Source organism: Motacilla alba, chromosome 1 (assembly GCF_015832195.1).
Source record: "Motacilla alba alba isolate MOTALB_02 chromosome 1, Motacilla_alba_V1.0_pri, whole genome shotgun sequence".
Lineage (NCBI taxonomy): Eukaryota > Metazoa > Chordata > Aves > Passeriformes > Motacillidae > Motacilla > Motacilla alba.
Genome location: NC_052016.1, coordinates 85,950,744 through 85,978,739, shown reverse-complemented (window position 1 = coordinate 85,978,739; position 27,996 = coordinate 85,950,744). Strand labels below are relative to the sequence as shown.

Below are 27,996 nucleotides of genomic sequence, written 5' to 3'. Positions count from 1 at the left end.
TGCTATTTCAAGCTGTAGGTGTTGGAATGTTAAATGTGATAGCACTGTGTGTTTCAGTATGGTGAGGTTTTTTTTTTGTTTCAATATCTTTTGATATTTATTTGCTGGTTCCTGCCTGTGTCCCATATTTCACATGAGTATTGGTACATTCCCATACCTGTCATTACACGTAGATTCCCATGTGTTTCTCAACTTGGCCCTTTCACTGAATAGTGCTCCCTTCCACAGCTCTTGGTGTGTCTCTACCAAATATGTGTTAATGAGGGTACATTTAACTCGAAAAGACTAAATTTTGCTAGGAGCAAAAGTGAGATCACATGGCTGGATTTCTGCAACATAAAAGCTGAGGGAGCCAAATTTGTGTTACGGAACACCATAAGCAGCAAGTGCCACAAGTAAAGGGCACTTCAGAGTGTGCTGGGCTCCACAACAATGTGAAATGGTTGTACATAGGTGTAATATTATAAACACAGCAACTTGAACTCTGTGCTTTAAAGAAAAAGGACTATATATCTCTCCAAGGAAGGGGATGTGCACAGCTGCATGGACTATTGAGCATTGGAGGACTGATTACTTTGTGTTAGAAAGTTGCACTGCCGTGTTGTGGCATGGGTGTTCAGTGTGTGTCAGTGATGATACATGTCAAGTGGTTCATGGGTTTTTTAAAATAAGTATTTTTGTTAGGAAAATTTCCTGCAGGTACTGAAACTGGTAGCTTGTGATTTCCGAGATGAACTTTTTTAATGTAGTATTAATCATTTGGACTGCCAATGGTATGTTCCAATTTATTTTCAGCTGAGCAGGAAGTAAATACATTTGTTATGAAGCCATGAAATAAATCTGCATTTTGCTATCTTTTTTTCCCATATATTTTAATTGTGACAATGGTGTTTATTTTTGTAGTAAGTTTTTGATTTAGGGTTCTGCTACAAGCTAAGAAGAAAACCTAATGGGCCTGGCAGACTAGGACTGGAACATACAGGAAGACATTCTTCCTCTTGGAGTTCAAAATCTTGATTCAGCACGAGTCTATTGATGTTGAATGTGTGTGCCTAAACAAACAAACAAAAAGCAGCATCTGAAGAAAGCAATGGAATACTTAACTAATTAATTCAATCTCTAAAATGATAACATAGAAAGCAGGAGCTACTGCCTCAAATGCTGAGCAACCTTCTCTGCCAAAATAAGATTTTTTTACCCAGTGTGCAACAAGCCAATAATGACACACTTAAGAGAGACATTGATTATTTATTTCAGAGTTGCACAATCAGTGGTATTGCACAAATTACACACACTAATTATCAGAACTTTTTACTATTTATAGAATTTAGCAAACAAAAGAATTAGTGTTCATTGGCTAATGAACAAGTTACACAGTTTTCTTTGTAACAGGTATTCTTGTATTGGTTAATGATTCTCTTGCTGCTCATGCTAATTAGTCCTGTGCTCAGTCTTTCTCTTCTTTGGGGTCAGTGGTCTGTGAGCCAGTGGTCACAATCTCCCCCTGGTAGAACTATAATTTACCCAGTCACAGCTGACTGCACCACAATCACTGGGTTGGGTTTATTAGTTCCTATTTTATCTTGGGAGTTCTGCCAGTTATCTTTGTGGCCTGTAAATTCAACATTCTTTGTGTCCACCATCAGTGGTACATCCTTCTTCCCAAGCTTTATTAACCTTCTCCTAGGTGTGAGATCATTGAAGCATTTCAAGCCCTAAACCCTAACAAGGCAATTCTACCAAGTAATTTGTTTTTCTAACACCTGGACATCACTTAGAGCTTGCTTGTTAGCTGTTACCTGCTCACAGATTGAATATCCCTTCTTGTTGATTAGGCTTAAAAGCACACAAAGAGCAAACATCAAAGAACATCCTTTCTTAAAAAAATATATATATATATATATTTACATATACATATTTATATATGTTGTTTTGCAACAATCCTACCTAGTGTTATAGGTGGAATAGAATTATTGAATGGTAATTGGGTAAAAAAGGGAATAGTCTATAGAAGATACAACCTGGCTTCCACTTAGTAACTAGTCAAGGAGGAGGAACTGACACTAAAATATCACCTGCTATCCCAGTAACCAGGCTACAGAATGATACCTCTATGCTCCAGGGAGAATCATAGAATATCCTGTGTTGGAAGGGACCCATAGGGATCATCGAAGTCCAACTCCTGGCCCTGCATGCACAGGGCCATCCCCAAGAGTCAAACCTTGTACCCAAGAGTGTTGTTCAAAACACTTCTTGAACTTTGTCAGGCTGATCCCTGACACTTCTCTGGTGACCACTTCTCTGGGGAGCCTGTTCTAGGGCTCAACCATCCTTTGGTGGAGAAACCTTTTTTCTGATATCCAGCTTAATCCTTCCCTGATACAACTTCACAGCTTCAGGCCATTCCCTTGGATTCTATCACTGGTCACCAGAGAAGAGATCAGTGTCTGCCCCTCTATTTCCCCTCATAAGGAAATTGTAGACCGCAATGAGGTCTCCCATCAGTCTCCTCCAGGCTGAAGACTGCTCCTCATGTGGCTTCTCCTCTAGACTCCTCACCATCTTCAAAATCTTCCTTTGGACACTGTCTAATAGTGAAGCATCTTCTCTATTTTGTGGCACCCCAAACTGCACACAATATCCAAGGTGAAGCCACCCCAGTGCAGGTCAATGCCACTGGTGCTGCTGTGCCTGATGCCCCCCAGGACACGCTGGGCCCTCCTGGCTGCCAGGGTACTGCTAACTGATGTTCAATTTGCTATCAGCCAGGACACCCAGGGCCCTTTCTACAGCACCAGTAGAAAGGGTATCTCACTCTTATTCCTCCTATCAATGCATTTACTTTAAAGTGATTTACTGTGTGGAACCTGCACATGCTTTGCTAGAGGGCAAACTGATCCCTACGAAGCCAGCTTAAGGGAGTCTGGCTGGTAACTAGAAGCTGCCTGCAAAGGCGGTCGACAGAAAGGCACTTAGCACCTTCAAAGTTTAAAACTCCTGCTTCAGCAAGCTCAAGACCCATGAGTGCCTGCAGCCAAAATCCCTTCCTACAGAGTAGTCAACAGCGTTTATAAAAAACCAGGGTTTTTTTTAAGGTTCTCTGAAGGCTAGATTGGCTGCCAAACGATGCACTGCTTCACGCAGGTTTACTGCGGCCTCCAGCAGGCCCCGGCCTCGGGAGCGGCCCTTCCCGGAGCGCCGGGTGCTTCTCGCGCTTTGGCAGCGGCCGCGGGATGTCCGGCTCTCCCGGCCCCAAGCCCGGCCGGCCGCCCTGTCCGCGCTGCCGCCAAGCACGATCCCTCCCTCTGGCAGCCGAACCGGCTCCGGCCAGCAACCCCGGCTCACCCCCGGCCCCGCGCCCGGGCTGCCCGTGCTGGCCCGTCCGCAGGGGAGGGAGCGCGGGCAGGCACCGCCCCACGCCCCGCTCCGCCCCGCCGCCTATTCCCCGGAGAGGCGCCCCGGGACGGGCAGAAGGCGCAGGCCGCAGGCGGGAGTGGAGGCGCGGAGGCAGCCCTGGCGAGTGAGTGTCCCGAAGAGCGCCGGGCAGAGCGGGGCGGGGCGGGGCGGCTGGGCCGGAGCCGGTCCGCCCTCGCCACACGTGATGCCGCGGGGAAGCGCTGAGGGGAAGCGGCGGTGGCGGCGCGGGCTGCGGGAGGGCCGGCGGTGGCCGGGGGCTCTGCCGGCGGTGCGGGGAGCGCCCTGCGGCCCGGGCCGCGCTCCGAAAGCCACGTGGGAGCCGGCCCGGCCCTGCCGGTGGCGGGGGGCCCGGCGGGCGGCTCAGGGCTCCTGTTCATGACAAGGGCACGGCAGCGCCTCGGTGTGCGAGGGGCGGCCCGTCGGTGATACAGCTGAGCGCAGGGAGGGCTGGCCCCGGCGCTGGACCGGCCAAGGTGGTCGGGCACATGCTCCAAACAGAAGTGTTCGTTATGATCCAAATACTCCTTTTAGTAACATACCTTTGCCCTTGTAATGGGCTAGTGATGTGTGTTTGAGGAGCCAGTACCTAAACTAGAGGGAAAAGAGAAAGGAAAGAGTTTAGGTACCGTAGATGAGGAGTTTAGCAGAAGGTACCCCTGCCCACGGTGGGGCTTGAAAATAGATGGTTTAAGGCTCCTTCCAACCCAAACCACTCCATGACTGTATATATCCTTGCAAGATAACATTTCAGAGCACTTATTTTTTTGCCTGCATTGCTTGGACCAGAATGTTTGGAGGGTCTTTTTCAGTTCACCCTGGCTTTTCATTTTGCTATACTTTTGTTCCCCCACCTGTTCTGTATCCTTTTCAATTATAGAGTTACGAAGTCTTTTTGGGTTTGGGTTAAGGTTCATTTAGTTATATCTGTGTTAATTCCAGACAATTAATTTCCTAATTTTTTGCTTCAGGTACTTTTTAATTTGCTGCCTCTGTAATTTTTGCTATGCTTTGAAAATATCAAGGTAGCAACCTTATATAGAGCTGAACATACAGTGGCACAACTGTAAATATCTCCCAGACCAAGTTGTTTCCTGTAGAACTCTGTAAGGAATGGACTTGTTTTATATACTCTCCAGCTTAAGCGGGCAGTCAACCTGGAAAAGTAATTTCTTGGCAATTAAAGTTGTTTATTGTGTGACAAAGGCCATTAAGAGCGGCCTTAAATTTCACGTCTCTGAACAAAACATGGGCAAATTTTCATCATTCTTCTCCCCTCCTCTTGAGAGAAGTCTACAGTATATTTAACTGGCACTCCTCTCCTCACTCTATCATAGCTGCCAAAGTCATATGAACACTAACATGTCTGTTACCTAAGTGTAGAACAGCTTTCTCCTGCCATGATTAAATAAATGCTAAACAGAACAGATGTCTCTTTTACTGTCTGTCTCAAAACCTGAATTTTCAAAGAGGTTACATGTTAAACAAAACAAACAATGGCCTTTCCATGCATTGCTAATGTTTTTGAACCTGCACCCGACTGCTGACAAATAGTAACTACTTGATATGGGCATCACACTTCATTTTCCTTGGGTTCTTGCAGCCTGTTTGCTCCTCACTTTCCAAATTAGCGTGGTTTTCTGCCATCAGCTTTGCAAGCAAGTTTCTTTGAGCTTGTTCATGAGTTTGTTTTGAGACCACTGGAATACTGAACACATCTTCGCTCCATCACAGAAGAAAGCGTGTCATGTTGTTGGTACGTGTCATGTCATCTACTCCTTACAGCTTTTCTTTTTGGTGACTATACATGTCATTAGAGTTTTCTGTTGTTCATTTTCTCTTATCATTCAGCATAGAAATATTGCTTGGAGTGCTTTATTTACTGCAGTGTCTCCTTTTTATCCTTTAGAAAGGCTTCCCATGTCAGTTCATGCTTTCCTTGGCTGATGTTTGTCATGGAAATCTAGGTGCCTCCAGAGAGTAGAGGGCACAAGCAAGGCCTGGTTTGCAGCAGATGTCCTGCTGTCTCTGCCACCCACTGTTCTGCTGAGCACAGCCTCTTCCCTTGGAAAGTGTCATCTAGCATTGGCTTTAGCCCCGCTCTGAGTGGGAGGCTGGGCTAGGTGACCTTCAAAGGTCCCATCCAACCAACATTCCTCCAAGTCTGTCTCTGCATTCTCATAATTCCCAATAGTAACCCAACTGTCTATTTTAAAGGAAGTTTCCTCTTGAAAATTACTTTTATCTGACTGCTCATGTAACCCCGGGTTTTGCCAGTTATGCTTCTCTTGTTGATATGGTTGTGTTTGTTCTTGGGGAACTTCAGGGAAATGAGGTTATGTGACTGCCTGATCTACGCTGTGAATGTGCAAGTGTAAGTACAGACACAAAGGTATAGTAATGGGGGTGTCATGGAGTGAAATAAGAGATTAAATTCCAGGGGTACGTTATGGCATTTGCCTTCTGCTGCTAGCTCTGGTATGCTTTTACTCTCTACTGGATTAGCCAGATTATTTTTCTGTAATTGAATTTTTCTGTAATAAATGCTATTACTGTTGGTAGAAGAAAAAGACACTGCGTTTCGCTGTAGTTTTTGTCAGTTCATTTTTGGAGCAATGCACTTTTCTATTCCTATTCAAGTCTTCTTGTATGTCTCTCACACTCTAAAAGTTCTTTGAACTCGAGCCTGGTCAAATAATTTTCATAATGCTTTTGATTGAAGTAGAATTTAATGTGAAACTTGAATGACGTTTTAAGTGACATGAACTGCTTAAGCAGAGAGCATGTGCTATAACAGAACACATTTTCTGTATGAACTGATGCTACCTTTTGTTTTCTCATCTTCCATAGATTTTTTGCAGTATTCTGACAGAAAGGGTAAGTATTACATAGATAATTGAGTAAGAGACAGGGGAAATGGATGGACCGAGTCATGTCATTGAGTTAGCAAATGTAACACCCCTTTTCATTCTGTCTCTCCAAAGAGGATGTTTAATACCCTTTTTTCTTTAGAAATTGAACTATTCAGGCAGTAGTAAATCACTGTTCTTAACCCAGAATCTATAGCTATCCAGAATTTTCTGTTCTTTTTCACTGCAAAGGTTTAATTACATTTTATGGACCGTGTCAGATACAGCTCTCTTTTCCCCGCTTCCAATTAATGTTAAAGAAGGATGGGCTGTACCAGGATAATACCGTGTCCTATTGATTTACCATTACAGTATTGTTGAAGAATGGCCTTTACGTTAAGATTCTTGGCCACTGTGATTTCTGTAAGTGTGTCAGCTATTTGCTCTTAACATCTTGAGAAAACATATTTGATATCACTGTCACTCCTGATTTCTCTGTCTTACAAGACACCTCTTTTCCTTTGAAATTACCTACATAACCACATCTCTCTGCAGTGTTTTGACTGTAATTGCTCATGACCTTTACTAACAGTCAGAGTTACCGTTGTATTGCTGACATTCTGACAGAAGGTCTTGGTCACGTAGAATTGCTTTGTCTCATCCTTTCCTTCAAGCACTGCTTTTTTTCCATGGCTGTGGGTTGCTGCTAAATGCAAGGAAGATCACCCCACCTGTGCCAGGTTTCTGCTGTGTAAGAGTAGCTGTATTAGAATAATGCTGCCATTTGAAAAATTGTGCTATTAAATAATACTAGAGTAACGGCAACTCTCTGTATCTTCTTTCTCTCCCCTCATTTTGTGTAGCCTGATGCAGCCCACAACTTTTATCACAGCAAAATTCAGGTTGGAAGGGACATGGGGAGTCACTCATCCAGCCTCCTTACTCAGTGCAAGGTTGTTTGTGTGGCTAGACCAGGTTGCTCAATGTTTTATCCAACATGTCTTGAAAACCTATAGGAATAGAGACTACACAACACCTCTGGGCAGCTTGCTTCAATTTTTGTCTGTATCATGAGAACCCTTTTCCTTGCATCAAGTTGGGGTCTCTCTTATTTTGGTTTATACCTATTGCTTTTCAACTGTGACCTGCACTGCTGTAAAGACCCTGGCTGTGTTTCCATGACCACAGGTATGGGAAGACTACTGTTAGTTCAGTCGAAAGCCATCTCTTCTCAAGTTGAAAAGGCTGTTCCTGAGTTGCTTTTCACAAGGCGAGTACTCTTGCCCCATGACTGTCTGAATGCACTGCAGTTTGTCCATATTTTTTCTTGGTTTGGGCCCTAAAGTGGGTGCAGTATTGTATGTGTGGTCTAGTGAGTGTCAAGTAAAGGGAAGTTGTCACTCCCCGTAATCTGCTGGTTGTGTTCCCATTAATACAGTGCAGGGTGCTTGCTGCCTTGGCTGCTTGCTTTGTTCAGCAAGGTGTATTCATGAGTCCTAAGGTAAGGATGTGTAAGGTAAATCATTGAGATGTCAGAGGAAACATGGATCCCAAGCAGTATCATCTTGACTGCTCTTCTGCACTTCTGGCTGAGTCTTGGCTCCAGCAGCAGTCAGGGTTGTAGCCCTCCTTTTAGTGAGGAAGCAGATGCAGATAGTCATTTCTCATCATGTGTCTAGAAGTCTTGCTGTTTACTTAGTATTCCAGAAGTGTTAAGAATGTTTGTTCATGTTATGTTACTTCCTGGTAAAAATATCATACACAGTTTCAGTAGTGTTTTGGAATATTAGTATAAAGGACTTCTCTCTTCTCCAAAATGCCTTTTTTTACACCTGATCTGGACTCAAATCTTGTATAGTTTCTCTTTTGTATCTCTCCATATCTGGGCCTGTTTAGCCTGGAGAAGAGACATGTAGAAGAGAGGACCTCATCAGTGTCTGTAAGTATTGAAGGGAGAGTGCCAAAGGGTGGAGCCAGGTTCTGCTCAGTGGTGCTGAGCAATAGGACATGGGCAGAGACTGGTGTACGAGAAGTTTCACCTAAACATAAGGATGAATTTCGTTGCTGTGCAGCTGACCAAGCACTGGAACAGATTGATCAGAGAGGTTGTGGAGTCTCCCTCACTGTGGATACTTGAAAAGCATCTGGTTGTAATCCTGTAAAATGTGCCCTAGGATAAGCCTGCTTGAGCAGGGAGGTGAGACCTGTAACCCACTGTGGTCCCTTCCAACTTGACTCATTCTGTGATAGCCTGGATTTCATCCTGTACCTCTGCTGCCACCTTGGCATCTCAGGTACTAAATGTTGTCTATGCATCTTGTGAAATATGTCAAGTTAGTACATTTTGCCTTCTGGTGGGCAGGCTGGTTTGTGTGCAGGACTTTCAATAATTAAGGTTTTATTATTTCTGCTGACACATGGTACTGATAAGAGTCATGAGTGTGTACCTCAGCACTGCCCCCTTTTTTAGTCTACTTCCCAAGATGACAGACTTGCATTTAAAATGTTGAGTTTCATTTGTAGTTGCTGACAAGAGATGCACCTCACATCTCGTTACACCAAATGGTGAAGCCTGAGTGACCAGCCAAGATTCTGAACTGCAGGAAGTTAAATCAAGGTGAATGCTACCCTCTGGCTCATCAAAGGCTATTAATAGTGTTCTTTCTGAGTCCATTTAATTGAACCCAAGTGTTTGTTGTTTAATTTGCACATCAAACTAGGCTAGGATATGGACACTGAATTTTAAAACTGAAATCAGTATGTCATTTTAATTGCCTATGGATTCTGTGCACTGCAAGTTCAATAAACAACAGTTTTATTCTTGGTTGGATCTCAGAATGTGTGAATTTCTCTAGAAATCAAAGGTAACAAGCTAGATAATTTCCCATCAGGAGAGGCCCAGTCCACATCTACGGTAGTACTGAAAGCTTGAAGAAAAATAGAAACAAACCAGTTTTCTTCAAAACATTGCTGAGAAAAATGGTCTTGTTAGTGAGACTGTAAGTAGTGAGTGAGAAATAAGGATCTTGTTCTGGTTTTCTGTTGAAGGAATGGTGTTTGCAGTGTTCTAAATGACAGGTAGACCTAGTGATGTCCTCCTGCCTAACTCTTGCCTCCCTTTTGTGATGACATTATTTTGGCCTCTGTTTTTATGTATTTTCCTCTTTTTACTAAAAATTGTATGATGGCATATATGGAATGAGTGTTGGAATATGTAGTCATTGGATTTAGCCAACCCACCTCACCTGGACTGCAAGGACATTATTCTATGTACAATGGTTCTTGTTAAGTGTTTTAACTTGAGGAAAAATGGAAATTCCTTCATGGGTTTTGTGCAAAGCTCATGGGAAAAAAAAAGGGGGGGAAATGTTAGGAGTCTAGAGGAGTTTAATAACATAAGCTTCCATCGTAACAAATTTAAGAGAAAATTACTAGATTCAGATTTTTTTATCTCAGAGATAGAAGATAGGAGTAGTTGAGAGAGAAACTCAGCAGAATATGTGAGTAGAAGACCTGAATATAACTGAAGAAAACAGTTTTCAGCAATAGTAGTTTGGTGCAGATGATCAGATGAGGGATGAAAAAAAAATATACTTGCCATGATTGTCAGCTGAGATGTTATGGTTGTGGATTTATTGACAGGAATAGAAGGAGGATAATAGGTATTAATTTCTTTATTCCCCTAATTGCATACCTGCACAGGTACTCAAGGGAAACAGTGGCTTGAAGAACATCTTAGGCCCAAACTTATTTCTGGCAAAATAAGAACTCTGAAGAGGATGGGACAAGCCTACAGAGGCTAGGAAATTGAGGGGAAAAGATTACTAAAAATTACTGTGTAGACAACATAATCTCGGAATGAATGTCATCTTTAGATATGTTTAAGTGTACATCAAATGCTGTTGATCTTCTTTGAGACAGTTTTTAGTGAAGCCATCAAAACTTAGATTTTCTGTGGAATGAGTGAGTAGGGGTGTGAGCTCAGTGTTCCAGAATGTTTTCACTGAGAGGAGATGGAGTACAGCACACGTATGAAGTGTGGCTTCCTGTACTGTGAAGCAGTGCTTCAAAAGGCCGGTGCTGCTTCTGAGGTGCAGAGATCATGCTTGGTAAGTGTATTAGGATGGGATGTGGGCATAAGACAACAACTAAATTTAATTTTGATGAGATTGCACTGACCCTGCACTGTATTACTAAAGTGTATAAATAACTGAGAAACTATATGAATGGAGAGGAATGTTTCAACACAGTTTATGGAGTGGAGCCCCAGGCTTGATTTTTCCTTAGCTGAAAATTACGTAGGGAGTAAATCCCAGCAGGATGCTTACCATGCACACAGACATTTCACACATCAAACCACTACCCTGCTCCAAGGCTGCAGTCCTTGCTGTGATGTTGTTCAAATATACCTGCTCTGAAAACTTTCAGGATATGAATCCAGCCACAGGCCAGATCTTACTGAAGCTTTCTGAAGCTCATTTCCAACATGATAAGTAACACAAAAAGTTACATACTCAGGAACTGTCTGGTTGAGGAGAGTACCCAAAGGGAAGGTGATATGAAGGGCTCAGAAAGAAAAATCTCTGCCTTCTGTGGACTCTGTAGATAGAAACAGTTCTCTTAACTGTTATCTCTAGCAGGTGTCAGATTCAAAGAGAGAAGAGTGAGCATAAAAGAAAATCAACCTTTTAGAGATTTAAATTATATTACAGGTTAATGATTTATTTCTTTTGATTCAACTGTCCTAAGATAGTGAACTTTACTTCATTATTTGGGTTCCAGGCATAATTAATATCTCAGTAAAAATATGTAAGTGGTTACTGGAAGCCTCAGGAAACCTGCTTAACAGAAACAAAACATCTTTGAGAAGACAAGCAGGTGAGCAGAGAAAGAAAAGGATTTGATAGTGGTTTTTCCATCTTTCTAGTATAAGACTTCTTATGAGATATACTGACTGGCTGGTTATTCCTCTCCCTCCTCTTCTTGTTTATATTTACCTTTATTTATCTTGTCAAAATACCAAGAAATTTAGGTCAAAATATATCTGGATCCATCTGTTCATCTAGTCTGTTCTTTTACTGCTAGTAGTTATTATATCTTTTAATTAAGTATGCTTAGTGACAGTTTACTGTATTAATGGAGGGCATCAAGTATCTTTAATTTTGTACAGGAGGAACTTAAAAATGTTCTTCATAATATCTGTATAACAAAATAATCTCCTTAATTTGTCATATTGTAGTCTATATGTCTTAACCTGTAACTTCTGTTTCAGTATTGGTTTAGGTGGAAACTCAAGTCAGGTTCTGTGTTTTAGCTGTCTTTAGCAGACATTTATTATCATTGCAGTCTTATTGTAAATGCAGGACATGTTTATTCATTGACATGGAGATCCAGTTCAGTTTTGAAATTTATTAAGTGTACTTACTCTTTTGATATAGTAACTTTGTGCTCTCAGTCTTGTGACAGACTGAGAAAATTATCAAGTCCATGATTGACCTTTCAGTTCTAGGTTTGTCAAACATTTTGATTGGTTTTTGGGACACTTTTTTGGGGGAGATTTTGACATGGGGGCACTTTTTTGGGGGAGATTGACCATCAGTGTTGTTGCAACCAGATTTTAAGCAGAGTCTGGAGAGTAATGCAGCAGACTCCAGAGCTGGTAGATGATACTAGAAGGAAGGAACAGATGACATTGCCTTTAGGATAATTTGTCTTTCATGACCCTCCTGCCACATCAGGTAGTTTGGTTTGACATGAGATAGGTCAAAACATAATCTATTGGGCTAATTTTTGAGCTTCTACATGGGATGGATTATTTATTTGACATCTGCCCCACCCCTCTGTGGTTCTCTGTGCCAGCCCATTAAACCATCAGCACAACCACATTATCAGCTGAGCTTTTACTTTAGGTAGTAGTGATGCTTTGGGAGTTTAATTAGGGAAGAGCGTTAGGAAATATTTTCAGTGACAGTGGAACAGTCTCTCTTAAGCTTGATGATTTTTATCTCTTAATGGGAACAAACTCCCCAGTAATCTTCTACTTTTGTGATCTGTAAACACTCTGCAGTACTAACAGCACGCACAATTTAGTGTTTACTTAGACAGCTCTGGTTGGATCCCAACTCTCGTTATTTCTCTCTTGTGGGCAAAGCTGCTGCAGATGCAGCTTTTGTAGCATGTGTTCTGAGCTACCATGATACAATCACTTAGCTGTCTAAGACATGTGTACTAGCTTACATTGTTCTTTTTGATAAAACCTGTGACACTGCTGTGGATTACACTCATATGTATGTGCAGTAGTTTACCTGTGAATCACATATGCAGTGGGTAAACAAATGTGTGTGTAAGATTGTTTATTGTACATCTAGAAAAATAGCAATGTCTATCTACAGTTGCCACATCAGTAGCTTAGGGGAAAACTATATGAGTGTATAGATTTTTAATGGTATCATATCAAAGTGTTGTATCTCACCAGCATGCTATCAACAGAATAAAACCTATATGCCTATAAACAAAATATAACTTATATTTTTAAAAATCTTTATTAAATAGCAGTTATTTCAGAACTACTTGGGATTAAAATCTGTCATATCTGTGATCCAAAAACAGTTTTTGAGATGAAAAATAGACACAACCAGAAGGGTTATTTTGTGGACTCTGATTTATGGTGGCCTTTATGTATAATATGTAAACCAGGATGGCTGTCTTGGAAGCCTCAAGGCACAAGTGTGTGTAGCTTCCTACCTGGGGAGCAGAAGTTTCAGAGTGGGAATGGTACTTGGGAGCTGTGCATCTGTTCTTGAGGCTGTGGTGTCAGAGGCTTAGATTGTTCCTGCACTTTGTCTTCTTTAGGTGCTTTTATCAGCCACAGATGTACAGCTGGGCTGGCACTGCTCTGCCTTTGAGCCAGTCATTCCCTGTCTGTGCCAGATCCAACCAAAGACAGCTGCAGGACTAACAACAGTCTTTGGCCTGTCTGAGTTCAAGAAGCATTTGGGCGAAGCTCTTAGGCACATGGTATGATTGGTGGGGGGTGTCCTGTGCAGGGCCAGTTCTGCTCGAGGATCCTGATCAGCACCTTTCAACTCAGCATATTCTATGATTCTGTGATCTCCTAGGAAGCAGAAAAATTAGATTCATGCCCTTTGTCCCAAAGGCTCTAACCCATGTCCCATTTGGTCTTGTTTGGCCTTTTGAAGCTAGATCACAGTGCAGAAAGCAATGCAAGATTCATGGGGTTAGAAAGCACTCAGTGTAGCGCCACAGGATTATGTCTCTGAGTGTATTTAGGAGGCACTGCATGGAGTAAGAAGGGGTAGGAATCCAACATTTCATTTGCTTTTCAGGGTTATTACTATTTGGGAAAGTAAATATAAAAAATCAATTGCATAATGATCCATCTCTAAAGAGGCAGGGAGTGGGATCTATACTAGAAACCTCTCCTTGAGGTAGCAGGAATCTAAGGACTGGACTTCAGAATTGATCTCATGCAGTCTTCATGAGCCCAGTGTTCCTTTCCATGTGTAACATATGATTCAAACTGCCTTTTATGTTTAATTTTAAAGGAGGGCTAAGAGATTGTCTCATCCAGTTCCTTGGCAAAAGGCAAGTTTTGCAGCAGTAGTGTTATTTCTGATAGAGGTTTACTGTCTTGCTGTTGAGGATAGGCGGTAGTGAAGGATTCCTAACTTTGCTAGTTACCTACATTCTTCCTAGACACCCTGCTTATCTGGAGGTGGATAGTCTTTCTAATGTCCATCTTCAGAATTTGAGCTTATTAGATCTTCTGTTAAAGCAGCTTTCTCTTCCAGTATGATTTCATATTCTTAAAGGCAGGATGCTGTTTTCTCTAAGAGGAGTGATTGCAGTACAGGCTCTTTATTTCTGTTGTTTTCTTCTGTAAGTTTTGGTTTCTTGACCTGTGATTGCTTTCTCTGTCCAGCTGATCATGGTTCCTTACATGTAGTGCTCAAAGCTGGATGTACAATTTGTGGTCAGAGTAGAGTAGAATATTTTTCTAGCCCTACCACGTTGTTGACTCATGTTGACTTCATGATCATTGTAAATGTCAAATTTCTTTCTGTGGAAATGCTGTTACACCAATCTTTCCCCAGATTTTGTTTATGTGGTTGATTATTCCTGGCTTAATCTTAGAACTTTGTTCTAGCCTTACCTGAATGGCTGCTGCAGAGCAACAGTCATGCAGGGGCTTGCGACTGTCTCATTAGCCTTGTGCACATCATTCTGTTTTTTCATTACTGGTGCTTCCCTGCTACTGGAATGAACATAACCAATCCTGAGCATATGTCCAGTTTAAGATTCACCTCTGATAAATATTAACTAGTCTTTCTAAACGGTTTTGGAGTTAGGGGGTTTTTTGTGGGGTTTGTTTGTTTGGGTTTTTTGGGGGGTTTTTTTGGGGTTTTTTGTGTGTGTTTGGTTGGTTTTGGTTTGGGTTTTTTTGGTCTAAATACCAGCAGTTCTTGTTAAATCATGTTTTTCTAGCTTGCTTGTGGGAGTATCGTGAGCATTATCAGTGTCAAAAGTTCTACCAAGGTCAAGACAAAGCAAGTGGTATGGATCTAGACAGATTATTTCTTTTCAACATCTGCACATCTTTCCCGTGGTAGAGATGAGAAACTGCCTCTGTGTGCACTCCAAATATTAGGTTTTATTACTGAAAGGTCTTCATCACTTCTTCCATAGGAGCTGATATTGGAAATAGTGTGTATCTCCATCCAAGTTGTGTCCCCTAGGTCTGCCTGGGCAGTCTTTTGTGGTGGAGGACACATCAGGCCACTCTTCTGAGCGGCTCCAGATAAACCTTTGTGACCTGAGTATTACTTTACCAGTTGGCCTTCTGCTCCTGTGCATATAAAGCACATTCTGAGTCAGTGATCCCTGAATACTTGTATCTTTTGGGAGAAAAGGGTCCTCTAAGGTCTTTATTATTATTATAATTTTTCCCTTTTAAGAAAGGAATAAGGGGCTAGGGAGTCCTAAAATAATTAACACTTTGTTTTACAGAAAACTACTGATGTTTGGTTTTGGGGTATTTTTTTTTTTTGATTTGGGGGATTTGTGTTCTGAAATGCTGAAGGAAACAAGTGGTGGTGTTATAATAAACAAAACTTGCCTCTAACTTGGTTAACCCACCAGGCTTAGGCTGTCTCTTTTAAAAATTACTGATTTATGTTAACATCTGTTTAAATCAAGCATTGAGGAGAAGAGCTTCTTTTTCTTAATGACTTGCATCCCTTTTCCCAGGCTTAAGCTTTTTTTCCTGGTTTTCGTGCTGTTTTAGTCTTTATATGAGTTGATGTTATTTGATGCCATTATTCAAGGTTGTATTGCTTGCCTATCTTCCTTTTAGGGGATTTGGAAGCCTGCCATAAAAAAGCTGGCCCCACAGATCAGCCTAGAGGTAGTAAATGCCTTGCAGACACATAGGGATCTCCTCCAATCCGTAGGGATTGTCTATGGATCCTAGAAATGCACTCACCTGGAAATAATTCCTGTATGAGGGTTAGCTTTCTGTTCTAGCTTTAAAATCCACAGTGATTGCACTAAAACCTGAAAACTTGCACCCATGGAAGTGCTTCTATCTTAACTGAAAAAGTACTGAAAGACAATATGACTTCTGGAAAGCTTGCTGCAGGAGACCCATGCATAATTAGTGGAAGTGTTAGTCTGAGTAAGTTTTTACAAAATTAATCATAAATATCTTGGTCACATCTTCCTTTGTTTGCTGATACAGAATTTTCTGCCAAAACAGAGACTCCTGTACCTTTTGATTCTTAAATACGGCATTTGTATGTTATAATACAGTATTTTCTATCTTTCTTGTATAACAAGCTTACGACTTTTTTTTCTCCAGAGTTCAGGATTCTTTCACTGATTTATTTGAAATGCAATATTAAAAGAAAAACATAACACAACTTAAATCTTACGGCAGTTAATCTAACTGCCAGCCATAATTCTGTTTGGGCTTTGGAATAAGCATCACAAGCTGAGAAAGTTTTAATTTTCTTGTGCCCATTATCTAAAGATTAGAGCAAATAAATGCATGTACTTTCTCATTAAAAAGATATAGGGTCACCAGTTCTGACTCTTTTCATTTCCCTTTAATTTGTCAATTTTTTTATTAGCTCTGTTTTGCTGATAGAGTAGAAAGAAGGAGACACTGAAATTAATTAAATCTTCTTTGATATTTAACTTTTTATTTAGTGTCTTGGGGAGCTCCAAGCAATAATCAATCAAAATTGCTCCCCTCTGTCTATTCTCAGGGGAACTGTAAAAATAACCAATTAATGCAGCCCTAGACTGGGCAGAAAGGTCTTGATTAGCCCCTACCAAAATTGATTGCAATTAGCAAAATTCTGGTGTAGCAGAAATAACCAATCAAAGTGTCTTTGCAAAAAAAAGGTTTAGGATTAAGCTTGCTCAAAATACTGAAATACAGCAAAATTTTCTCTTTGTTCAGGCTTTTTGACCATGTCTAAGGGATGAAGGGTTTTGGACACCTTGAGCCTCATTTTTAAAATGACCTGCCATGGTCAGTTAACTGCTAATGTATCAATTAACAAAAAAAAACCCAAAACCTCTGTGTGCATTTCTTGCCATAATTTTCTACAATTCCCCTTCCTTTGAAGTATTACTGCCCTAAAATCAAAGCGCACACACACACCACTGCAGAGCATTTTAGAAATATATGGTGTTATTCTGGTGACACCAGGTGTTGAAAGTAAAAAATGTAATGCATTATGTATTCAGAAGCATGCCTTTACTAATTGATAGTTATTGTGGGGTAAACGGTGAGCTAGTGAGGGTTTGTAATTTGCCAATCATTTGTCTATTTTGAAAGAAATATTCATGTGCTGAAAGTCAGAAGTTATTTGATCATTATCTGTCTTTTAAAGTCATATCAAAAAGACAAAATGTCATATGATTTCTCTTCTTTCTGTGTTTTAAGTATTATACTGTTTCTTAATTTGCATCTGGCTCTCTAATTATATTATTTAATTTTTTCTCCGTTAATTAGCCTCACTAAGTGAATGTTTGCTTAAGGAATGCAGAAGTGAAATTAACTGAGATTTCCAGATGTCCCTAGATACTGTCAAGTCTGGGAGAAATGCTGTTCAGAATAATAACATTATTCCTGTGTGTGGGCATTGGGAGTGGCCCGAGTCTGTTGAACTGCACAGTATTTGGATGGGGAGAGTGGCACTGGGAAGGCACTGATTGATTTGTTCAGGAACTGAAACATAACTTCCTATGGCCAAGCTGGACTAAGAAGTTATTTAATAATGTTTTGTGCATTTTCAATATTCTGTGAATAATGCTTATCTTTAATATTTTTCAGCTAGCATCATTTTAACTCCAAAAATACAATTTTTTTTGTTAATCTGTGAAGTCGCCCCTTCTTATTCCAGTTTTTCCTTCTCAAAAGCATTTGGTGTGAGGGTGTACCTGTATTCATCCAGAACTACTTCTTGAAACTCCCAGGCTGTATTTGCTATGAGCCAAGACCTTTCAGTGCAAGCAGTCTGTTTTTAAAACTGTGGTGCTGATTGTATTTACTGGAGGATGTTCTCTTTATTTGTGGCATAAAAATAAATTATAAGCGGTGCTTGTGAATTTATTTTATTTGGAACAAAGTTGCTGACAAGAAGAGCAGTTGGTTTTTATATTGTGTATCAGTTGTGCTGAGGGGCGTGTGTTGAAAATGTGTGCTGATCCCAGTGCAAGAGGAAACTTTTCACTTAGAAGGATAGGGAAGTCTTGGGACTTGCTGTTCCCTGTCCTACTTATCCTGTTCACTCACACTGAAATTTGAAAAAGCTTGAGGAAGTGAATTGGAGGGTACTCTGCATACTACTGGATATTTGGGATCTATTTGGAAAGGTGGGATCCCAGTAAAATAGCAGCATGTGTGAATTGTTTTCTTATTTCCACAGCATACCCTGAGAAAGCAGGAATATAGTGACCCGTTGTTACTTCTTGTGTCTCATGGTATGGACAAGGGACAGTGGCAGTTTCCCTTTCTGTGCCGAGTTCTGTGCATCCCCTTTGGTCTGCTCTGTTGACCAGCTAATGTAGCCAGCTAATGTAGCCAGTTTTGCCATGCTCTTTTCTCATCATTTTGGCCTGTATTTGGGGTGTGCCAGGAGGCTGTTGTGGAGGAGACACTAAAGCTGGTCAGAGGATATGCTAATTTATAATGGTGGCTTAATCTCCTTTGTGTGGGACCTGCTCCAGTCCTAAATTGGCTACATCTTAAGATGTAGCTTGAGGCATTCAGAACATTTTATACTGTTATATTGCCTAATTTGTGCCAGTTTTCTCAGCACAAACTCTAGATTGATGGATAGGTGTAGTTGGACACTCTCCTAGATTTCAGTGCCTTAAGGTATGTGAGTTTCTTCTGATGTGCCCGCAAAGTAATTTGGAAGGCTTATGTCTCTAGAATGCTAATTTTATTTTTAAAAATTTAGAAGGTCCTTTTCAGCTGCTCTATATGCTGTCTTGATGCAGAAATGTATCACAGATGGAAACCCCCTGGTTTGTAAAAGTAAAATCCTTCACAAAAGCCATTAGAGTGTTTCCAGGGCAGGGTGACCAGGATGGTGAAAGGCCTCAAGGGCAAGACTCACAAGGAGTGGCTGAGGTCACTTGGCTCATTCAGCTTGGAGAAGAGAAGGCTGAGGGGGGACCTCACCGCAGCCAGCAGCTTCCTCAAGGGAGGCTGTGGAGGGCAGGTGCTGATCTCTCTGCTGACCAGTGATAGGATAGGAGGAAATGGGATGAAGCAGGGGGAGTCCAGACTGGACATTAGGAAAAGGTTCTTCACTGAGAGGGTGACTGGCCACTGGAACAGGCTCTCCAGGGAAGTGGTCATGGCACCAAGCCTGTCAGAGATCGAGGAGAGTCTGGGCAATGCTCTTAGTCAAATAGGTTAGGAGTTCTGTGAGGAGCAGGGAGTTGGTCTACATGATTCTTATGTGTCCCTTCCAGCTTGAGAGATTCTGATTCCTTTATTGCCTTCAAATCCTGAGTGCCACAAAAGCTCTTGTCTGTGTGGTCCCTAAGCATATGGTCTGGCACTTTGTATCATTAAAAGCCATCTTACTGCCATTACACAGTTCTTAGGCCATCTCATGTGGCTGTAGCATGAAACGATGCTCTTCTGGATGCATCACATACCGATGTGGTAGGCACACAGCTAATTCCTGTAGTATTATGACTAAGAAATAAAACAACATTGATTCCTGATGAATATGACTGGTAACTTTTGTCTGTGCTTGTCACTTCTTATTTTAATATAGCCCATTATATAACTTACTCCTTGTTCATAGACAGTTCTTCCCTATGACTTGGTCTGGAGATGTTTTCACTGATTATTAAATAATGAACTCCAAGCTCACTGTGTTATCCTTGTCAGAGTAAGTTGTTCAGTGACCCTGGCCTGGCTTTTTTGCATTCAGAACCATATTGCATATTAATCCCCTTCTCATTTACTTCCAGTACTTAATTCTGTTCTTCTTTCTTTATCAAGTTATTATCTGAAATTCTTTCTCAAAGGTCACTGAAGAGAGGCTGCAGAGCATGTATAAAGCAATTTTCGTTTATGTAAATATTTTATTTGTAAATAATTGGCTCATATAAATTAAGATGAATATTATGTCATCCTGTAACAGTCTTACCTCTGTTATAAGATGGCCTTCATTAAAGCTTCCTTCCAAGCGTTCTGGAAGGAGAACTGGCAAGGAGACCTTGAATTAGAGTAAATTTACATGTCATCATAAAACCAAAATAGCTTTTATCTGCAATTGCAAATGTGTATGTAGAGATAGGGAATTATTTCCATCAGTAATTCTTGTGAGACTCTTGTGGCTCCATGAGATTTAAGGGGTTGTATAGCTGGTTGTATTTCCTCATTTTTCAGTAAATATAGATCTTACAGACCTGTGTTAAATATTGCATTAGACTATAAAACCTGTTTCTGCATCAGAGACCAAACCACTCTTTATCAGAAAATAAACATTTAATTTTATAGGACACAACAAATTGGAGATTTCTTGTCTTGCTTTGACTCTACCAGGCAGGAAGATATTTGAGTTTGGTCAGTAAATTTTATGGATTTGAAAGCAAATACTCTAGTGCCTAAGTGCTATTTCAGGCTGTTTTGGATGTCCCCAGAATATGTATTTGTTTCTTCTGTGTAGAAGAGAGGAGGCCAGTAAATGTATTTACTTTGGGATAAGGATGCATTCCCTGTTGTAGAAAGACATGAGGTATATTTCAGACTTCATTGCAGGAATTTTCAAGTCATTCTTAGAGAGCAAAAATCAAGACCAGGACAGTTGAAATAACTCATTAATTCGCTTTTCATTATGATCTGTGAGTTACTTGTTCTGTAGTAAACTTGTTACTAATTTCTAAAGAGGAGTTATGTGCCTCATTGGGGTTAAAGTTAATTCTTAACATCTGTTTGTAGTTCTTTGTAGTTTTGATTTGATATCTTCTTTTGGTTTGTATTTTTTTTGCATTTTATTATATTAGAAAATGGTGGAAGAGAAATGTTGCTGAGATATGGATTGGACTTTTATTTCTGACTTGTTTTAAGTTACAAGCTGAAATTCATTTGAAACATCTTTTTATTAAATAAAACTACCCAGATAGCTTACCAGTGTAAGACTTGCATATACATTTAATTAGTAAGACAAAATAACTGCAGTGAATTCGAATAGAATCACAAAATCACTTAGTTTGATAAAAGGTCTTTAAGATTGAGTCTAACTGTTAACCCAGTACTTACAACTCCATCACTAAACCATGTCCCTGAGCACCACATCTACACATCTTCTAAATACCTCCAGGGATGGTGACTCCACTAGTTCCCTGGACAGCCTGTTGAGCTGATTTATTTTGTACCAGTATCCCATGTTAAATATTATGCTCTTCCACAAATTTGATTCATAGGCTGAAAGAATGGTAAAAGACTTCCTTCTTAAAGAAAAAAAAAAGCTTCTATGCACCTTTAGTGACCTCAGCTCTGTCCTGTGAACATCAAGGAAGGCCTCTCCTCCTTCCATTGCTACCTGGTGGCATACATACAACTGAAAAAGCCTAACTGTTAGTGTAACTTCTGTGTGTGTAGATAGACTTTATTATCCACTACTTCTGAACCTCAAAAAATTTCTATGACCTTGCTTCAGAGCAAATGTCTTTGGCCTTTATCACACACTGTCTGTACCCTTTCTGGTAGAACATTTAAAATTGTCTTTGCATTTAGATCTGGTGGCCACTAACACTTCACAAGCAAAGCATGCCTCTGTGTAGAAAATTCTTGCATGTGTATGTGGTTGCAGTAAATGCATACGAGTTGCCTTTCTTTGACCCTTTAAAGCAGCCCATAGTTTGCCAGGAATCGTGTGTTGAATAAAAACAGTCTTAATTTCTGCCACATTGGTCAGAGGTTTGTGTTTTAGTGGCTAGTCCATGCTGGACTGGAGTATGTAGCCATTTCTGGAGGAAAATACTACAGTATAATGTACACTGTTTCCAGCTATATACCTGTATTTTTCTGTTTGGCTCATTTAGCAGAGCACATTTTGTTCCCTGAACATCTGTGCTCTCATTTGGTTTCCCGCTCAGTTTGAGGAGTATTGTATTGCAGTGACCCTTCCACATGAAGGAAGGGGCTCAAGCACCTTGACTCATCCCAGGGAGACATCCTGCTACCACCTATGGAGCTGCTGGCTGGAGTGGCCTCCTCTGTTCTGTCAGGATCTCCAGCCACTGGCCCTCCCAGCCAGCCCCACTGAGTCTCTCCTGGGCAGGGCAGAGCTTATCCTGCCTGCAGCCCCTGCCATGGCACCTCCACAGAGCAGGAGCAAAGGCATAAGATGGCTTCCCAAGCCACAGGCCCTTGCCAGTGGGAGGATGCTTTTGCTCAACAATGGGGCTTTATAAACATCTCCCTTCCAGGCTCGGTCACACTCCCAAGGGACGGTGCTGGGCCATGACCTGGGCACCTCTCCCCTCCTCACAGAGGATCATTGTGCAGCTGTTCCCTCATTTCCTTTGTAGAAAGGCACCTCACGATCCCACACAAGACCCCATCTTTTCTCGCTTCCCCTTCTCTCTCTCGCCATCCTTTCAGTGTAGGAAAATACATTCCCATGCTTAGGTACTCAAAGTGTTTGCCGTGTTCCACAGGCTGGGATGATCTTCTCAAAACAGCGAACTGACCGCTCTGGGTATTGGCATGTAAATTAATGTGCTGACCTCGCAGGGAACCCATCCAAGCTGCAGGCTCTGTCCCCAGTTTCAGGATGTCGGCAGTTTGAAACTCTGGGCTCTGTTCTGCATCTCAATGATGGAAACCACTTCAAATTCACCATGGCATAGCAGGGCTGCCCTATCAAAAGTTGTTTTTCTACTTTTCTCCTGTAACAGCAGTCTGGCATTTAAAGCATATGCTCTGTTCTTGTGGGTTGTTTTTTTTTCTTCCTTTTGTGTAGATACAACAGTGTAAGCACCTATGCTAAAAGTGCAAAGATGAGATATTTTTGTGTATATAATTTAAATTAATTGTGGTGTACTCAAAACTGCATTGTAAAGACCCACCATGCTTGAGTGGGATTTTGAGAAGCCATCTAGTCTCTTGCCTTTCTCTAAGACAAGAATAACTGTAGAATCCATGATAGTTTGAACAAGTTTTCAAGAGTGCCAGTTTTCAGGTCTTCCTCACTGTTTATTGATTTTCAGTAAACACACCTTAGCTGGCACTCAAGACTAAGATGCTTGAGGTATTGCTGTGTTCTTCAGAAACATCATTGTGTTGCTCAATAACACTCAAAAAGGCAAGGGGAAAATGGAGTGTGAACAAAGGAGGAGACATGGTTTCTCTCCCAAATTCATGGTTTGTCTGTTCTGAAATGTTTCAGGTATAGTTTCCCTATGTGAGAAAACCATAGGAGAATCAGTAAAGAGTGCTGGTTTGTTAAATATATGTAGACTTGTCAGCCATCAAGAGAGTAAACACTGGAAAAGTATCTGGTGGCACTGAGGAGGTGCACAGAGCGCCCTGACTCAAGAAGATGAAGCAAGCAGGCATCAGGAAGAGACCCCACAGTAATCTGGCCTCATGCACACATGTGCAGTCACTGTCTGGGGCTGCCTTCCGTGCTGCTGCTGCCATTGCTGACACAAAAACAGGCATGAGAGCTCACAGGAAGAAAAGGCCTTTACACAGCACAGCACTCAATGCTCATCACTTTGACTTGGGGAGGGTCTGGACAAAACTCTGGAAATGCATCAATGTTGTCTCACCCTGTTCTTGTGCTGTGATGCTGAGGTGTCTGTTGTTGACCATCCTAAGATAGAGGGCACTTGGCCCTCAAGCTTTTTTGGGGTCATTTGTTACAGCTGTTCTTATGTCTCTCTGTTGTTACAATTAGAAAGCTGCTCCTATCCATGTTAAGGATTCTGCACAAAAAAAAATTGGCTGGCTATGTGTTCATGTATGCAGAGAATCAACTGTCTCTTCTTTAAACCTTTACCCATATTTGTGGCTAACTATGCCCCATCTCATCAGCTCCTATTTAAGCTCCTGCTAGTTCATTCTTAGCCAAAGTAAAACAGTTCTGGACTCAGTGCTCTGCCCTGAGCTCACTGTAAGTAGTTTTGTAGTCCACAGGTTTCTGAATTGAGGTGCAAAGACTTCAGTGAAACTTGTACAACATGATTTAATATTAGGACAAAACAGTCAATACTTACTCATATAATTTTCTCTTGAGATGACAGCTTTCCCCTCCTTCCTCTCAACTCAGTTTGTCCACATCCACTGAGCTTCTGGTTTTTTCATCTGCCTTTTCTTGTCCTGATGTGCTGGTAATTCCCTCCTGTCTCTGCACTCTTCAGAAATTTAGCCTGTTAATCAGTCTAATGTTGTGTCCAGCATTCCATTCCCATCATCTTTTTATTTACATGTGGTGGTTTTGTCTGTTTGTCACTTTGAGACCTTCTAAAAGGTCTCACTTTGAGAATTAAACTCTTTCTGTAAGCAATAACAATGAATCTAATGCATTTTCTCTATGCAGTATAACTGGAAGTGATTTGGAATGTTTTCAAACAGGCAAAAGGCAAATGTTTTTGATGACAAAGGGGTACAAAGCATGTGAGCAGTGCTGTGATTGATGCCTGTCCCAAGGGCATCTTCACTCTGCCTCCTGGCAGAGACTCACAAGATACTCCAGTTTAAGCGCAGAAGTGTTGGTTTGGGGATGTGGGTTATCCAAGCAAGAAATTAAAAGAATCTGCAGAGTTTAAGGGGAGTTTCAGGTAGTGCCCAGTAGCATCCAGCATGGCCCTGGTTACTCCAATACTCTTGTTTGTTTTCACAAACCAGTGCCTCACAGTTTCGGAGCGGGTGACTGCTGCGAGGAGACCATAACCTCTTGATTTCAAAGGAGCCATCGTTTCGCTGGTGCCTCTGTGGTTAATGTAAGAAAGGTGTCTTGCCATAAACTTTTTCCGAGGTATTCAGCAAGGTTGGGAAGGGGTCGGCCCAGGCAGGAAGCCCTTGTCTGTGCTATAAAGAAAATAGCAAGCAACAAAATGAAAGCATCAAAGGACCAACAGGATGCGGTCCCAGGAGTCCTCTCTGGCATGTTAGTCCTTCTTGAAAGTTAGCATTGAGTGAAGAGTGACCTTAAAACTCCCTTCATTCAAACAGACTGGGCTCAAGTTTAAAGTTCAAGGCATTTTGTTTTTTCACCTGTTTCCTACAGTTTTAAAGAAACTTCTGAAGAATTAATGTGTAACTATATCTGGTCACAGAGCCAATGCAGAGAATTTTTCTCAAGGGAAAATAATGTTACTGTATGGAGTGAGAGAAATGGATACTTTGAGTTAGGTTTTATTTTGTTGAAACTTCTTCTCCCAAACCCACTGAGAGCATGATTGCAAACAGCCGTGGAGCCAGTGTAATGCACGGCTCTGGGGCCATGCTTCATTTTTATAAGAAGCTGGTAGGGTCCTCTAATTGTCTGAATTGTGGTAAAAAAAAAAAAAAAAAAAAAAAAAAGGTGGTTTTTGCCAAAGCTGCTGCTGCCACTTGGGAAGCAAGGTCTTGTTTTGGGCACAGCTTGGGAGCAAAGAGCCTGGTTGCAGCTTCATCTGCGAGTGCAGGGTGAGTGAGGCAGCCACTGGCCCCATGGCCACCCACCCTTCTCTCACCCTGCTGGAGCTGTTGTGCCTCGAGAGGGAAAACCAAAGCCCTGACTCAGAACTCCATTGGTGGATGAGGGTGGATGTGGACACAGTGCTGCTGCCCTACCAGCACTAATGGTCAGTAGTGACCAGGCTCCTGGCTAGCACCATTTGTGAGCCACTTTTCACCCAACACCACCTACCTGTGTGATGCTGAAATAGTTCCTCTGTTTTCTGATCTTTGCATCTTGCCTGATGAAGCAACTTACAGATCCCACAAGCAATCTCACAGGTCATCTTTCACAGCTAAAAGAAATAGTTTGGCAAGATGACATACAAATTTCACTCATGTTTCTCCATGCCATTAAATTTTCATTATTCCGGTATGAATATTTCATGAAAGTACTTTCTGAATGGGTTTGTTTTGCCCTGGCAGCTAATATTCAGTATAAGTCTGGGCGGGTTTTGTTTGGTTTTTGGTGGGTTTTCTTTTCCTCTCAGGTGGTTTAGTGAAGGTAAGAAGTGTCAAACTGGATTAAGTGAGAAAAGGCAACTTCTTGTTGGTGATTCAGCAAGGGGGTGCAATCTATAACTCTTTTCAGCTGTGTAGTGGAAGCAGTGTGAAATGACCCTCAAACACAATGCTGCTCTGTGCTCTCCTGCCACAAGGTGGCTAGAACTCCTTTAAAAGCCCAGGATTTGCGAGTGCTTTAAGCGATGCTCATACATCTACAGCCTTTCTGCAGCACAACACACGGCACACTGGAGACCAGATTTATTGTGCAGCAAATTGTGTATGTCTTATTTATATGGAGCAGTGATCAGGAAATGTTATTACCAAGTTTATTTCAGTCCCTCCTTGGCTGGAGGGCTGGGCTTTGTTGTTGGTTTTTTTTAATAGAAGCAGAAGTCATTGTGCTCAGCCCATCCAGCGTGAGCAACAGGGCCGCCGTGGGGCACAGAAGTGCCACAGGGAGCTGTGGCTGAAACTTCAGCTCCCCACTCCATCTCCGTTTGTACTGCCTGCTGAATCAATCTGATCAAAGGCTAAATCAGAAACACTTGCCCTAGCCGGCGTTAGCAAGTTCCTTTGTTGCTGTTGAATTCTGCACTGGGATGATGGGTGCCTTTCTTTAAATGGGTGATGTTTCCCAACAGCCAGCTGCTGTGCCATCAGAAACAGGGAAGTTGTTTTCACCAGTTTCAGGAAATGGTGACACTCTTCTCTGTGAACTTTTTGGAAGCTTATCTCCAGCTGTACAGTAGGGACAGGGCTTTTGTTTAATGGAAATGAAGCGTACCTTTTCCTTACAGATGCACCACTCACTATAGAGCTTTTTATGTGCGTTTTAGGTTTCCCTTTTTATTTTTTAACTTATTAACTCTGACAAGTAACCTCTTGGTTGTGAACAATTTAATTCACAATTCATTTTTCTGATTCAAAGTGAACACGAGTGCCCTAATCCCCTAATGGGAATTAATTGCATGTTTCAATGCTTAACTCTGATCCTTTCTCAATCCCCACTGGGACAAGTTTCTTCCTGAAGGATCTCTGTTTGTTATTCAAAACACAATCTGAAAGGTAATGATTTTTCTTATAAAAGAGACTCGGGCCAACTGAATATTAATGCTCTTTTTATTGTGAGGGAATGAGCTGCATCCAAGAAAAAAGCTCATTTATGTAATGAAGGATAAATTACTCTGAAGTATATCTGATAAAATACGGGGAAAAATCAGTGTGTTCTTATTCCCCTAAGTGAAAGCAGTTTGCCAGTAAATGAAAGCACACACTGTTTTTCCTTGGAAAGCTGTATTTTGATACAGAGAAAAACTGTTTGCTTCACCAAAGGGGAAATTGCTTGGCTACTGAGGATTTTTAAATGACACTGTTCTCGGCCAGCAACACACCCTTTTGGATATCTGACCAAACCTAACAGTTCACTAAAATAAGAGTAAATTGCAGAAAATAGATTAAATTTCTATTTCCAGTCTGTTTTTAAATATTTCTCAAACTTGAAACACATTATTTATTAACACTCTTTCCAAGAGGAGCTGCACAGGCTCCTCTGATGCTGGGTGTCTGGCCCAGCCAGAACACTGTGAATGAGGCAGGCTCTGCCCAGTCAGTGACCTCAGGTAAATTGTGGGAAAACATCACAGTGCAAGAACTGCTTCTACCCTACAGAAATGATGGAGGACAAACACAGCACAGTGTGAAAAAATAAGGCAGGAACTATGAAGGTACCTTTCCTCCCCGTTACGTTTCAGTAAAGCCAGTCTTTTATCCCATTTAAACCAATTTTGAGTGTTTTATGCTCACAGATCAACAACTGGTCATTCAGGGTCTGTTTTCAAGAGGGGGCTCACAGATGTGCAGACCAGCTACTTAAGGTGATTTAACACTTCAGGGTGTCTGGGGAGGAGAGGAGAAACACCGCTTTCCCTGGTTTCTTTGCCAGCAGCCCTGGCATTATTGCAAATCCACCAGCACATCCATGAGATGACTCCACACCAG

At 41.5% G+C, this 27,996-nt stretch overlaps 2 protein-coding genes across 5 annotated transcripts in view; both read left to right on the top strand.

Moving 5' to 3' along the window:
- The first annotated feature begins 730 nt into the window (after nt 1-730).
- LOC119703644 (MAPK-interacting and spindle-stabilizing protein-like) lies at nt 731-3,796 on the top strand. The gene is made up of 2 exons (XM_038143717.1): nt 731-773; nt 3,096-3,796. The coding sequence occupies exons 1-2, from the start codon at nt 731-733 to the stop codon at nt 3,794-3,796; spliced, it is 744 nt and encodes a 247-aa protein (XP_037999645.1).
- GGACT (gamma-glutamylamine cyclotransferase) overlaps nt 3,381-27,996 on the top strand; it is a 28,224-nt gene continuing 3,608 nt past the window's right edge. Inside the window, exons 1-2 of one of the 4 annotated variants that reach the window (XM_038134438.1) lie at nt 3,471-3,520; nt 5,018-5,170. The gene's annotated coding sequence lies outside the window, so the exon portion shown is untranslated. Of the gene's footprint in view, nt 3,521-5,017; nt 5,171-6,272; nt 6,292-24,754; nt 24,774-27,996 lie in introns of those variants that run through there. The other 3 variants (XM_038134466.1, XM_038134448.1, XM_038134458.1) reach the window with 3 other exon arrangements.